The 13,521-nt window shown below is 44.4% G+C and overlaps 1 protein-coding gene and 1 non-coding gene across 2 annotated transcripts in view; both read right to left on the bottom strand.

Moving 5' to 3' along the window:
• NUP133 (nucleoporin 133) overlaps window positions 1-13,336 on the bottom strand; it is a 56,049-nt gene extending 42,713 nt beyond the window's left edge. The window contains exons 1-6 of the mRNA XM_006146013.3: window positions 13,058-13,336; window positions 10,280-10,404; window positions 6,662-6,765; window positions 4,286-4,393; window positions 1,526-1,660; window positions 769-939 (exon numbers count right to left, since the gene is read on the bottom strand). Of these exons, the coding sequence (XP_006146075.1) occupies window positions 769-939; window positions 1,526-1,660; window positions 4,286-4,393; window positions 6,662-6,765; window positions 10,280-10,404; window positions 13,058-13,239 (825 nt within the window). The 5' untranslated portion in view covers window positions 13,240-13,336. The remainder of the gene's footprint in view (window positions 1-768; window positions 940-1,525; window positions 1,661-4,285; window positions 4,394-6,661; window positions 6,766-10,279; window positions 10,405-13,057) is intronic.
• On the bottom strand, window positions 8,169-8,275 carry LOC114007378 (U6 spliceosomal RNA). The gene has a single exon (XR_003549016.1). It is a non-coding gene; the product is annotated as a U6 spliceosomal RNA (small nuclear RNA).
• Window positions 13,337-13,521: the final 185 nt, after the last annotated feature.

Below are 13,521 nucleotides of genomic sequence, written 5' to 3'. Positions count from 1 at the left end.
CTTATACGAGGCGGAGGGTGAGCCGGGCATGCTGCCCCGCCCCGCAGCCTGCCAGCCCGCCTTACTGAGGCTGCTCCCCTCCGTGCAGGCCGCAGTACAGATTACGTGAGGTGACAAGCACGGAGCGCCGGCCGAGAACGGGCGCCCAAACATGGGCTGGGGTTAGAGGCCAAGGTCCAGCCTGCGGATCCAGGTTAGGTCGTCCACACTGAGAGCCAGAGTCGAGGCAGTGGAAAACGTTCCTGCTTACATCTCAAACATTGACCGAATCCTTAAGGAACAGTTTAATTTTACACAATGAAAAATGCACATATGGGAAAACCTGTCCAATCTGAGGATAGCAATGCTACAAGGTATGGGGAGGGCCGGCATGAACCCATCCAATCGCAGTAAGAGCAGCTCACTGAGGCCTGGCCCCATAGCACAGTGGTTAAGCAGAGGAAGCCAGGTCCGACACGGTCGGTCAGGGTCGAGCACTGTGTGGTGGCTTGAACAACATGCCGGGCAGATACAGGCATGCCCAAGAGCCTCACGGGATGGAGAATTGGAAGAAAAAGAACTGCAGCACGATGGGGCCCTACGAGGGGTGCTCCCCCACCCCTGTCCATCCCTCATGCTCATGCCTTCAGGGACTTAAAAAAAGAAGTTTAATGATAAGATGAGCATGCACATGCCGTTTATATGGAGGCAACACCAAATTCGCAGGAAACTTTCAACTTACTAATTTCAATAAGACTAAGTTTATAGAACAGGTATTTATAAACTTACCATGAGATCACTACTAGAGGACAAAATTCCAAACAGAGAAGAGACCCTCCGACCAATTCCTGAAAGCATGCCTTGCCCTTGAGGCAGAGCATGCTGAAGAACCTTTCCTGAGCTTTCAGGCATCAACCGAACCAGCTGGCAGCCCGCCGAGGACAAAATGAAGCTTCCTCCCTGTGGATAAGCATTGTGAAGTTAGTCCGGCTAAGCATCTAACCAAGGTAAAGAAAACTAACAGTACTTCCTCGGTGAACCTGCAGAGCAGACATTAAAATCATTCTTCATGGTACTAGGAATTTTTAAGCCACTCTCAAAAATGCTTCTAGTTACTATCCAAGATTTTTTTTTTTAGTATTTGCTAGAGAGCATGTGTGCTTACAGGAGAGACAGATGGAGGTGAAAACTCCTCCCTTGGGAGATGGCCATGCCCCAATCTCTTCTCTTCCATTCTGCTCTTGGAATTTTGGGCACGCACACACACATGCCCAGATGTACTTTATAAGCTGCCAAGTCAGCCACATGGGATTCAACTGCCTTAATAACCATGCTACCTGCTTGCCCAGCTACTCCAATATTGATATTGTAGAGTCCTATGAGAATGGCCTCCCTTGTCTACCTGTTCAAATCCTAGATCCTATTTCTTCTCGTCTCTTTTTGACCCCTCCCTGGCCTGTACTGTCTGCCTAAAACCCACATTTTTAGTCACTCCCAAGCAAAATGACAGCTTTCCAGTAAATGCAGAGGAATACCCATCACACACCTGCACTGCCGTTAGGAAACTGGAGGTCTTCTCACCTCCCAAGTCTACGCAAGTCTCTGTGTAGGTATCTTCAGCAGCAAGGCTTGGCCAATAGCGGATGGATCCTTCTCTGGTGGCCACCATGACAGCAACAGCCTCAAAACAAGATCAGAACACAGTCAGCAATCATGATAAGAGGAGGACCCAAAATCCAGGATCTGATGGCAGTGATGGGAAGAAATAGGACAATTTACTATTTCATGAACAAAAATCAAAAATAAAAGCCCTACTTTAAAATTTATTTTTAAAATTATCAATTATTTTTCTTTTGCTGTGCTACTTTATGGTTTTTTTTTTAAAGAGAAGTTTTTGCTATAGGGCATGTACACTTGTTGAAGAGTCAGAGAGAAAGGAAGTGGGAAATTATTGCCACGCTGCAATAATTCCTTCTCCATTCTCCTCTCAGGATTTTGGGCTTGCATGCACACGTGCCGGCGTGAGTTTTAAGCTGCCAGGTCCAGACTTGAACAGCAGTGGCCACATGGGAGTCCAGAGATGTAACCATTACACCATCTGCTGGTCCCCGCTACTCTGTGAATTTTGACACACACAGCGGAACTATGTGCTTAGTGTAACTAACCACAGTACAGGGTGCAATTCAATCACCTCACCCTTCTAACCCCGGCCACCACTCATCCATCCATCACTACCGTTTGTTTCTTTAGAATTTGCAACAATGAGACCCAGTAAGACCACAGAGCGTGACCACTGACGGCAGGCGATCTGGCTCGGCATCACGGCTCTGTGGTTCACCCGGGCTGTTGCACGTACTGGCAGTCCTTCAGTTTCACTGTGGAGCAGTGTTCCACTGTTTGGACGAACCACAGTTCAGATTGCTCATTCACTGAAGGACATTTAGGCAGTTTTCTGCTTTGGCTATCACAAATAAAGTGGCTATGGCACTGTTTTTTTTGTGGGTATGAATGTAAGTTTTGATTTCCTTGAGGTAGATCCAGGAATGGAACTGTCCGGTCATATGGTAAGTGTATCTGAGCTTTATAAGAAATTGAAGAGTGGCTTTCCCCCGCTGTAGAATGCTGCATGCTCCTAAGCCTTGCCAGTGCTCAACAGTGCCAGGATTTTTATTTCAGCCATTCTAATAGGTGCCTAATGGTATTTCATTGTTTTGTTGTTTGGTTTTTAGATTTTTGCCAGAGGGCACATGCAATAATTGGGAAGAGACAGAGAAAGGGGGCGGGGGGAATTACTCCCCAGAGGGGATGGCCACACTGTAATCCTCTCTTTCGTTCTCTTGAGATTTTGGACATGCATGCACACACGCCTGGCATCTCTCAAGCCACTGGATCTGGGATTCAACCATGGAGTCGGCCATGTGGCATCCGGCCCCTGAACCACCAGGCCACATGCTGGCCCTCTTGCTCTTGTTTTAATCTGCATTTCCCTAACAACTAATGATGCTGAGCACCTCTTCCTATGCTTGCTCCTGTCCTTAGAGCCTCTTTGGCAAAGCATCTGTTTGCATTCTACGATCTGTGTTTGTACCAGACTTTTTTTTTCCTCATCAAGCTTTGGGAGTTATTTTTATATTCCGGAAACCAGTCCTTTGTTGGATGAATGAGTAACAAATACTATCTCCTAGTCCCTAGTTTCTCTCATTTTATTTTCTTTGGCAAAAGAAAATTTTTAATTTTATCTTAAGTTAGTCTTAATTTTATCAATTTTTTCCTTTATGGATCATGTTTTTGGAGACTTAGAAGAACACTGCTCCTAACACGAGGCCATGATATCTTCTCCTTCATCTGGTTTTAAAAGCTTTACAGTTTTTGTTTCACATTTAGATGTACGATTCCTTTCAAACTGATCTATATAACATTAAGAGGATTGGTGAGAAATTCATTTTACAGAATTATGAATCATCAATAGTTCTAACACCATTTACTGAAAAGACTACCCGTCTCCCCTTGAATTGCTTTTGCACCTTTGTTAAAGATCAAACGGCCACTTTTGTGAAGGTCTAGAACCTCTGTGGGGGTCTCCATCTTGCTCCGCCCATGAATATATTACTTTGCCAAATATTGGATTCTTGATTTCTGTGGCTTTTCAGTTATGTTTCAATATCAAGCTAGATGAATCTTCCAGCTTTCGGATGCCCCTATTTTATTTTATTTTATTTTATTTTATTTTATTTATTTTGGAGAGGTTTTCACTATAGGGCGCATGTGCTCGCCAGACAGACAGAGAGACAGAGAGAAAGCGAGAAATCACCTCCCGGGGGGATGGCCATGCCACAATCCCTTCTCCTCCATTCTCCTCTCAGGATCTTAGGCACGCACACACACGTGCCTGGTGTGAGTTTTAAGCCACCGGGTCTGGGACACGAACCATGGTTGACTACATGGGAGTCCAACAACATAGCCATTATGCTAACTGCTGGTCCCAGGATGACCCTATTTTTTTGAGAGGTTTTTGCCATAGGGTGCGTGCGCTCGCCAGACAGACAGAGAGAGACAGAGAGACAGAAAGCGAGAAATCGCCCCCCAGGGGGGATAACCACAATGCAATCCTTTCTCCTCCATTCTCCTCTCGGGATCTTGAGCACGCACGCACACGCGCCTGGCTTGAGTTTTAAGCCACCGGGTCCGGGACGTGAACCGCGGTCAACTACAGGGGAGTCTAGCAACATAGCCATTACGCTAACTGCTGGTCCCAGGATGCCCCTATTTTAAAGGGTTTATCTTAGTGAGCTTTGGCATCACCTACCTGAGTAGAATGCACTTCCCCTGGAGTAGCAGAGTATGCGAGCGCCACCAGGTCAGCACTCCCATGGAAGTCACTGGGTGGCAGCTGAAGCTCCTTGCACACAGATAACTGGAAAATACACATAAACAGGAAGTATTTACATCAAATCCAACTTTTCAAATATGCACCTGAATCCTATTTCCTTTCTCTGCACATTTTAGATTTGGAGTCACTGCTGGAAATGCCATTCTATAAATAATCTTCTCACATCTCTTTTTGATTAGGCTTTTGATAATTTAAAAACAAAGTATCTTAAGAGATAAAGAATTCAGAAAACTTAACAGCTAAACTCAGCCTGAAATTTCAACTAGCCCAATCTCATTCTTGGCTCAAAAGGCCTACTGGTTAGGAGTAGTGCTTAGGCTTCCTGCGAAAGCCAAGGCTTTACAGTCCCTAGGACACTCTCCCAGTGTCTTGGGTAGCATATTTGACACCGAAAACAACCACGACCAAAGAGTAATCGCACCAAGCTGTCCAGCACATACTTCTGAGATTCTCAGTGAAAAACCAGGTTCCCTCTCCTAACTCTGCAGGTCCCCAGGGCTTCTCCCTCAATTTGCTCGAACTGCAAATACCACGCCCTAGGCAGCAGTAGCATCGAGGCCGACAGACAAGGCACTCAGGGAAATAGGAGTCACTCTAACAGAACAATGGTTCTGGGAGAGCTGGCTGCTCTGAGAGCGTGTGGCTGAGCTCTAACAAATATAAAAGAGGCTGCTGGGGCTGGCAGGTGGCATGGTGCTAAGGTGCTGGACTCCCACATGGTCAACTGAAGTTTGAGTCCCAGACCTGGTGGCTTTCTTCCTTTCTTAAAAAAAGAATTATTATTTAATTTTATTTATTCATTCGTTTAATTTGATCAGAGAGAGAGACACATGCACACACCAGGGGAAAAAGTGAGGAAAGCGAGCCACCAGGTCCAAAACTTAAACCATCGTCAGCCACAGGACCATCTAGTGACAACCACCATGCCACCTGCTGGCCTCCCTGGCAGCTTGCTTTCTAACTTTCTCTCTCTCTGGTCAAACTGAAAATATGATGATGATGAATAACATCAAGTAAAATAATTCTTTAAAAAAAATTTAAGACGAGATGGCTGAGGACAAGACCCTGCTCATACGAATAATAACCTCACTGCTGGGGACCAGCAGGTGGCGTGGTGGTTAAGGTGCTGGACACTCCCACATGGTTGATCACAGTTTAAGTCTTGGACCTGGTGGCTTGCTTTCTCGCTTTCTCTCTCTCTCTCTCTCTCTGTGTGTGTGTGTGTGTGTGTGTGTGTGTGTGTGTGTGTGTGTATGTGGTCAAATTAAAATGAATGAATGAATTAAAAAAATTAAGTAAAATCATTCTTTAAAAAATAAATAAATAAATAACCTCACTGCTGAAAGTTGACAGTTGAAAGTTAAGCTACCACCTGGCATCACTTCTCCTATTTTATTTTTATTAAGCATCATTCAGTAAATCAGCGAGCATTTTACCTTCTTAGACATAAGCAAACTCACAGTTCATTTCATGTAGACAGTATTTCATCTTAGGCTTCATTAGGTAGACAGATTGGCATTTTACTCATTGAAAATTTAAATGTCTCAAATGTTATTAAATGTATATGAAATACATCTAGTTTCAAACTTATTAAAGAAGGGCCAGACAGTGGCATAGTGGTGAAATGCAACACTTCCCTTCACCCACATAGGAAGGTCCCAGGTTCTAGGCTCCTGGCTCATGTCGTGGGTACACATGAGCCCGTGATCCAGGCTGGCTAAAGCTGGAAGTGGATCACAGCACCAAGACCCTGTAGGGCTCACTCTCTCTCTCTCTCTCTCAAGTGTGTGTGTGTACGTATACATATTGAAAATTACTTTTTTTTTTTTTTTTTTAGAGATTTTTGTCATAGGGTGAATACATTCACTGGAGAAACAGAGAGATAAAGAGACGGAAAGCAAGAAATCGCCCCCCGCAGGGGGGTTGGCTACACTGCAATCCCTTCAACTCCACTCTCCTCTTGAGATCTTGGGCATGCATGCATATGCGCCTGGCTTGAGTTTTAAGCCAACAGGTCCAGGACTTGAACCGTGGCTGACAATGTACGAGCCAGTGACGTAGCCATTCCGCCATCTGCTGGTCCCAATACTGAAAATCATTCAAGAGGAGAGGTTTTTCCTAATACGCAAATGTGTGTGCACATTCAGTATGTCATGTCACTATGAAAATGCAAATCTACAAGCCTGAGGAGATTCAGATCACTATCCTCCATCAACTCCAAACACTATGGGCAAAAGGAAGAGGAGGTGTCCCTCCTCCCTAGCTCCTCCGAGCCCTCTAAAGAGCCACTACCTTGGTAACAGGTGACAAAGCAATCTTCCAGACAATCAGCTTCTCTCCGCAGACCAGACAGGCCCATCCACCTTCATCTATGCGAACGGTGAGCTGGTCATCAACTAAAAAGAGAACGAGGGATGAGAACTGAAGTCTGACCGTGAGAAACAGCGAAAATCTTTACCACATCTTTACCACCACATGTTCCACCAACAGAGGTTACCGTCACGTACGGGAGTAGTTCACAACAAAAAATACTTGGAATATTCCCGAACCATCAACAATCAAAACAAAGGATGTATCTAACTTTGACATCCACCTTCAGAGATATATCTAAAGCCAGCAGGTGGCATGGTGGTTAAGGCTGGACTCCCATGTGGCCGACTGTAGTTTGAATACCGGATCTGGCAACTAGCTTTTTCTCTCTGTCCCTCTCTCTCTCTCCATCTCTCTCTGGCAACTGCATGTGCCCTATAACAGATTTAAAAATAATAAATAAAGTTAAATAAATAATTCTTTTAAAAAATAAAAAAAAAAGAAAAGAAATATATCCAAAGGCAAAACCTATTTGGATCTAGGTTTAGTACTTATTAATTTTTATCATAAATATATATCCTACTTTCTATAAGAAATATTTAGGAATATTTACAATTTTATTGATAAATCAATACAAATAACTCCCCATTTAGTATATAAAATATTTCAAGAAAAAAATATTCCTTCAAAATAATACAATTTTCTAATAAAAGCTCTTTACAGGTGAAAGGTATGATAAATTATCTCATTATAATGTAGACTTATAGCATTACATTCTCTATTAAGTGATAAAACTAAATTAGCATATTGCTATGCCTTAAGCAATGGTGCTAAAACTCTGTAAACAGCCCTGGAAATGTAAGTAACTTGAACTCTGCTCTTTGCTTAAAGGCAGGGTAAAGGGACAAAATAAAGGCATCCATATCGGCCGAGCTAAAATATCAGCCCTAGGCTGAGAGTGGGCTTTTTGCTAATGTGGAATATCTGCTCATTTTTTTTTTCCTGAAAGTCTTACAGAATCTCGGGGACTAGCAGGTGGCGCTGTGGTTAAGGTGCTGGACACTCCCACATGGCTGACCACAGTTTGAGTCCAGGACCTGGCGGCTTCCTTTCTCCCTTTCTCTCTCTCTCTCTGTGTGTCTCTCTCTGGTCAAATTAAAATAAATGAATGAATAAACAATATTAAATAAATAATAATTAAAAAAAAAAAAAGTCTTACAGAGTCTCCAGATCCTCAACTGATGAGCTCCTGAGGGTGAGGCTTAACACAGTCCTTGGTAGATTTCCACATGGGGAAGAGTGCTCGAGGTTTATGCACCTCATCAGCCTACACATCCAGATTCGTAGGAACCCTCTCCTTGGGAACCAGCAGTTAGCATAATGGCTATGTCGCTGGACTCCGACGTAGTCGACTGTGGTTCGTGTCCCAGACCCGGTGGCTTAAAACTCACGCCGGGCACGTGTGCGTGCGTGCCCAAGATCCCAAGAGGAGAATATGGGACACTTAAAAACTTTGCGTGTCATCCTTGTTCAGGGGCTATGCTAATCTTCTCTGTATTGTTCCAGTTTTAGTATGTGTGCTGCCGAAGCGAGCACTTTACTGGACTTTATTAAAAAAAAAAAAAAAAAAAAAAGAGGAACCCTCTCCTCTGAATCCTTTTAAATGTAAGGCTGTGTGTTATTTTATTTTTTCCTTTTATTTCTTATTTATTTTAATTTGACCAGAGAGATGGGGAGGGAGGGAGAGAGTGATGGGAAAGTGACAAAGCAAGCAGTCAGGTCCAGGACTCGCACTGAGGTCAGCCATGTGGGAGTCCAGGGCCCCCAACCACCACATTGCTTGCTGGCCCCAAGGTTGTTAGTTATTTCTTATGAACACAGTGCTGGTGGCGTGAACCAGAAGTAGATTAAAATGTTTAAACACAATTTAAACTGAAATAATCAGAGAGAAAAATTATACATTCATTCATTCATTTTTAGCGGAACAATGCATGATAGAGGCTACAGCTCAGCTGTCTGAAAACAACTATTTTTAAAGCCCCTGGACTTACAGGCAAGATACACAAGTTCAGGGGCTGGCAGGTGGCGTGGTGGTTAAGAGTGCTAGCCTCCCAAATGGCCGACTGTGGTTCAAGTCCCACACCTGGTGGCTTACTTTCTCACTTTCCCTCTCTCCGTCTCTCTTTCTCTCTCACTCTGTCCCTTGCTAATAAAATAAAAATAAATAAAGTTAAAATAATTGTTTTAAAAACAGATATACAAGTTCAAGATGATAAGAAATATTCCTTCTCCTAGAATGGAGTACTTTTTTTTTTTTTGAGAGGTGTTTGCTATAGGGGGCATGTGCTTGCCAGAAAAAAACAGAGAAACAGAAAGCGAGAAATCACCCCCCCCAGGGAGGATGGCCACACCGCAATTCCTTCTCCTCCATTTTCCTCTCGGGATCTCGCACATGCGCCCAGCGTGAGTTTAAGCTGCCGGGTCCAGGATTTGAACCGCGGTCGACTACATGGGAGTCCAGCAATGTAGCCACGATGCCAACTGCTGGTCCCTAGAACAGAGTACTTTAAACTTTGTTATTCACAGTATGAAATATATTCTGCATCATGATGCAGCCACACATAATTTAAAATAAAACAAACAAAGGTTACTTACCATTATATGAGATGCACTCTGATCGTTCACATTCTACTCTATTTCTTTCTCTTTTATGCTAGTTATGAACCACTAACAATTACAGTTACAATCTACTGTTGGAAAAACATATTCTAGAAAAGCACAAAGACCTAGAATTGAATCCTTAAAAAAAATTACTCAGGCAGATAGTAAGGATGCTGAGAACTTTGCTTACCCATCACCCACAGCCAAGTCCTCATCCTCAAGGTTGCCTTTTTTTTTTTTTTTTGAGAGAGAGATTTTTGCTACTGGGTGTATGTGCCAGAGAGATAGAGAGACAGAAAGTAAGAAATCACACCCCCAGAGGGGATGGCCACACTACAATCCCTTCTCCTCTGTTCTCCTGGGATCTTGGGCACGCATGCACACAAGCCTGGTGTGAGTTTAAAGTCATGGGTCCAGGACTCGAACTGCGGCAAGTCATGTGAGAGTCCAGCGACATAACTGCTATGCCATCTGCTGGTCCCAAGGTTGCCTTTCTAGACCGATGCTGACTACATCACCCAAACTCCTGAACTAGCTCTGTTACCACACTAGGAACATAGTGAATGTGTACACAAAGTCTCTGGGATACTACAGGGAACCCAGAAACAGAGGCAGGGCTTGATTTTACTAATTATTAAACTCAATAATGGGAGGCACTACTTTTGGTTTGTTTAAAGCTAAACTTCCTATATTTGATCAACTTTTGAAATCAGACTGAACTGTCATATCCAGTACTTAAAACCACTGAAGACAATTTGAGTCTTAGGATGAACTCACTCTGCTTTTTAAACTTACTGTATATCTCAGAGTGAAAACTAGAGGGGCTATCTGGATCTCCATTTAGGTGAAGGGGCACCAGAGAAAGCATAAATCTCGATCTCCGTATGAGACAGGGCCTCATCTTGAGCTGTCACTCTGCTGAAATGGAAAGATACCTACCTTCAGCCAATGTTAGGGCTTCCATGACTTTAACAGGCAGAGAAGATCCAAACGTCTTCACGTCATAGTTCATAGAATCAGTTATGGAGTGGTGTGGGAATGGTCGTGTATTTTTTTTTGTGTTCCTCTAATGAAAAGAAACCAAATTATTTCACTTATAACTCAACATTTTCCAGTATTTTCATTTTTATGTATGTATTATTACAATAAAGTGATCTTTGATGCATAAGAAGAAACATTGGTGCATTCATACCATTAAAAAAACTATGGGGGAGTGGGGGCTAGCAGATGGCATAGTTGTTATGTTGCCGGATTCCCACATGGCCGATCACTAGGTTTGAACCCTAGACCCGGTGGCTTGAAAATCATGCAGAGCACATGTGCTTGCATACCCAAGATCCCAGGAGGAGAAGGAATTGTGGCATGGTCATCCCCCCTAGGGGATGATATCTCACTTTTTCTCTCACTGTCTCTGTCTCTCCTGGTAAGCACATGTACCCTAAGGCAAAAACCTCTTAAAAAAAAAAAAATACTATAGGGAACTGGCAGGTGGTATGGTGGTTAAGGCAGCTGGATCCTACATGGCCAACTGCATGGTTTGAGCCCAGGACCCAGTAGCTTAACAAACACACTGGGTGGGATACATGCATGCCCAAAATCCCAGGAGGAAAATGAAGGAGAAGGGGTTATGGTTGGCCATCCCTTCTGGGGGTAGGGATGTACTTTTTCTTTCTCTCTCTGAGAAACACATACACTCTATAGAGAATTTTTTTGAAATTTAAAAAACAAAAACTATGAAGAAACACTGTCTCAGGCTGGCCCATTCCACAGCAGATAAAACCTGTGCATAGAGAGCTGGATCCCGCACGGCTGACCGGTCTGAATCCCAGCCCCGGCAGCTTGAAAAACATGCCAGGCACATGTGCATATATGCCCAAAAAGCTGACAAGGTGTTTTCATTTTCTCTCTCTCTCTCAGTAGCTAGCACACATTGCTCTGGCAATGAAAGAAAAGAAAGGAAAGAAAACCCAGTAGTTCAATTTTTTTATTAGAAAAAAAGAATTTAGGAAAACTTGACCCTCATGCTCTAACACCTGACGTGAGCCTCTTCACTGAAATTCTAACTCTACCTCCTTAATTGTGAAATAAGAACGCTGGACTAGAACAGTGTTTTTCAAATTGGGAGACATTTTAGGGGTTTTAGTCAACCTTTTAAAGCTAAAATAAAATATAAGTCTAAATTATACATTGTGGTGGAAATATTTTACAAAAATTGGGATGGTTGATCTTTAAACTCTCATCCAGTTCTGGAATTGTAAAAATCTACAAGATCTGAGCCACCACGTAATGAATTAGGGAGGGTCCTGAGCATCAGTGTCACGTGGTGTAGATGACATGCGGTAGAGATATGTATGTAAAACACACGGGGATGTAACAGGAGAGTCTATTACTTCCTTCTCATCCCCGTCTCCACTCAGTACAATCATGTAAAGTCACCGGCGTAAATTATTCTGCCTCTATCACAAAGATTAAATGGGACGCACACACAAAGTGGCTGAGGACTTTGTTTCCTGACAAGAGTATCATGACAAAGGTTTTTCTTTAAATGATCACCAGAAGATAGAAACTTACATACACACACAATAAAACACGGCTTTTGGGACCAGCAGTTAACGTAATGGCTGTGTCGCTGGACTCCCATGTAGTCAATCACGGTTCGAGTCCTGGACCCGGTGGCTTAAACTCATGCTGGGCGTGTGTGCGTGCACGCCTGAGATCCCAAGAGGAAAATGGAGAAGGGATTGTAGCGTGGCCATCCCCCGGGGGGTGATTTCTCACTCTCTGTCTTTCTGTGTCTGTCTTTCTGACGAGCGCATGTACCCTATAACAAAAAACTCTAAAAAAAAATAGTTTTAATTCTGATTTTTCCTGAAAGTGCTGATCTTGTCATCTGCATTTTTCAAAATGCAGATTACCGTGTATTCTATAGAACAACACTTCTCCTTTAAAGTATTGCAAAGTGTTGTAGATAAATTTTAACCATAAGTTCAAGATCCAATTGCAAAGGTAAATTCACTTTTGATGAACTCAGAAGAAACTACTCAGAAACAGATGTCACCTTCTTCTAAAGTTTTAGGTTAATTACTGGGGGAAGGGCATGATTTTACCAGAGATGGGGGTGGGGGAAACCTGGTAGTCACTTCAGTTACAAAACTAGTACTTTTCTCTCACCTTATGGAAAGGCTTTTCCCCCAAATTTGTTTAATGTTCAATTCTGTAGCTAAAAGTTCTTTAACGACCAATTAGTAGATACTAACAGTAGCAACCGTATTCGTCATTAAATAATGACTTCCCCAGGGCTGGAAGTCCTCGTTACCAGCATCAATCTACGTCTGCATCGTGGCATTTCATTCTAACTCTACAGGCCTTAGCACAGGCAAAGAGACAGTGCATTTCAGAGATGAGAACATCAGGAGGGACTTGCACCAGACCAGAGGGGTAGGAGGAGGGGGCGGGTAACCACTGTTTCAAACCCAGTTTGCTTTTTACTTCTGCACAAAGGTAATTTCATGAAAAGTGCAAAGCGAAGACTCAACTGATGAATTAAAGTGAAGGTGAGATAACCCGCAAAAGCGGCGAAGGTCTATTTCTGACCCTTTGGCATTTCTCCCTCCCTTCCGTTCCCGGTTTTCGAGACTCCTGGAGACACCACCGCACTGGGCCCACCGTGGCCCGCGAGCCTGCGAGTCTGCAGACCCACAGGAGGCGATCACTCACCGCGAACTCAGCGAGCTCCGCCGGCCGACGCGCGAGAAAAGCGCCGGGGAGCTGACTGCAGACCCCAGGGACAGACCCTTCCTGCTGGCCGCCCGAGGCGTGGAGCCCGGCCCGACTCCGGCCAGCAGGCCCCTGCGGGAGCCGGGACCCGGGGTCCGCGGAGAAGGCACGGCGGGGAACATGGCCAGGGCGAGCGGCGACAGGGAACTCGCGGCTCCCAGCAGTGGAGCTGAACTGCGGCCCGCGCAGAGATCGAACACCCAAGGGACAGGAGGGCGAGTGGCGATGACGTCAAAACGCAGCGCCGCGTCGGCGCAAAGGCGGGCGCGCATGGTGACGTTGAAGCTCAGCGCCGAGGCCGCCAGGCCCGGTCGGTCTGCTGCCTTCCGTTCGAGGCCTGGGGCCGCCGGTGTGCACAGCTTCCTGGGACCGGCCCCTCCGCGGCTGCCCGCCCGGACGCCAGC

This window comes from Tupaia chinensis, unplaced genomic scaffold, assembly GCF_000334495.1.
Source record: "Tupaia chinensis unplaced genomic scaffold, TupChi_1.0 Scaffold000161_3, whole genome shotgun sequence".
NCBI classification, from domain to species: domain Eukaryota; kingdom Metazoa; phylum Chordata; class Mammalia; order Scandentia; family Tupaiidae; genus Tupaia; species Tupaia belangeri.
Note: the sequence above shows the minus strand (reverse complement) of the source record. Positions and strands in the feature narration are given on the sequence as shown.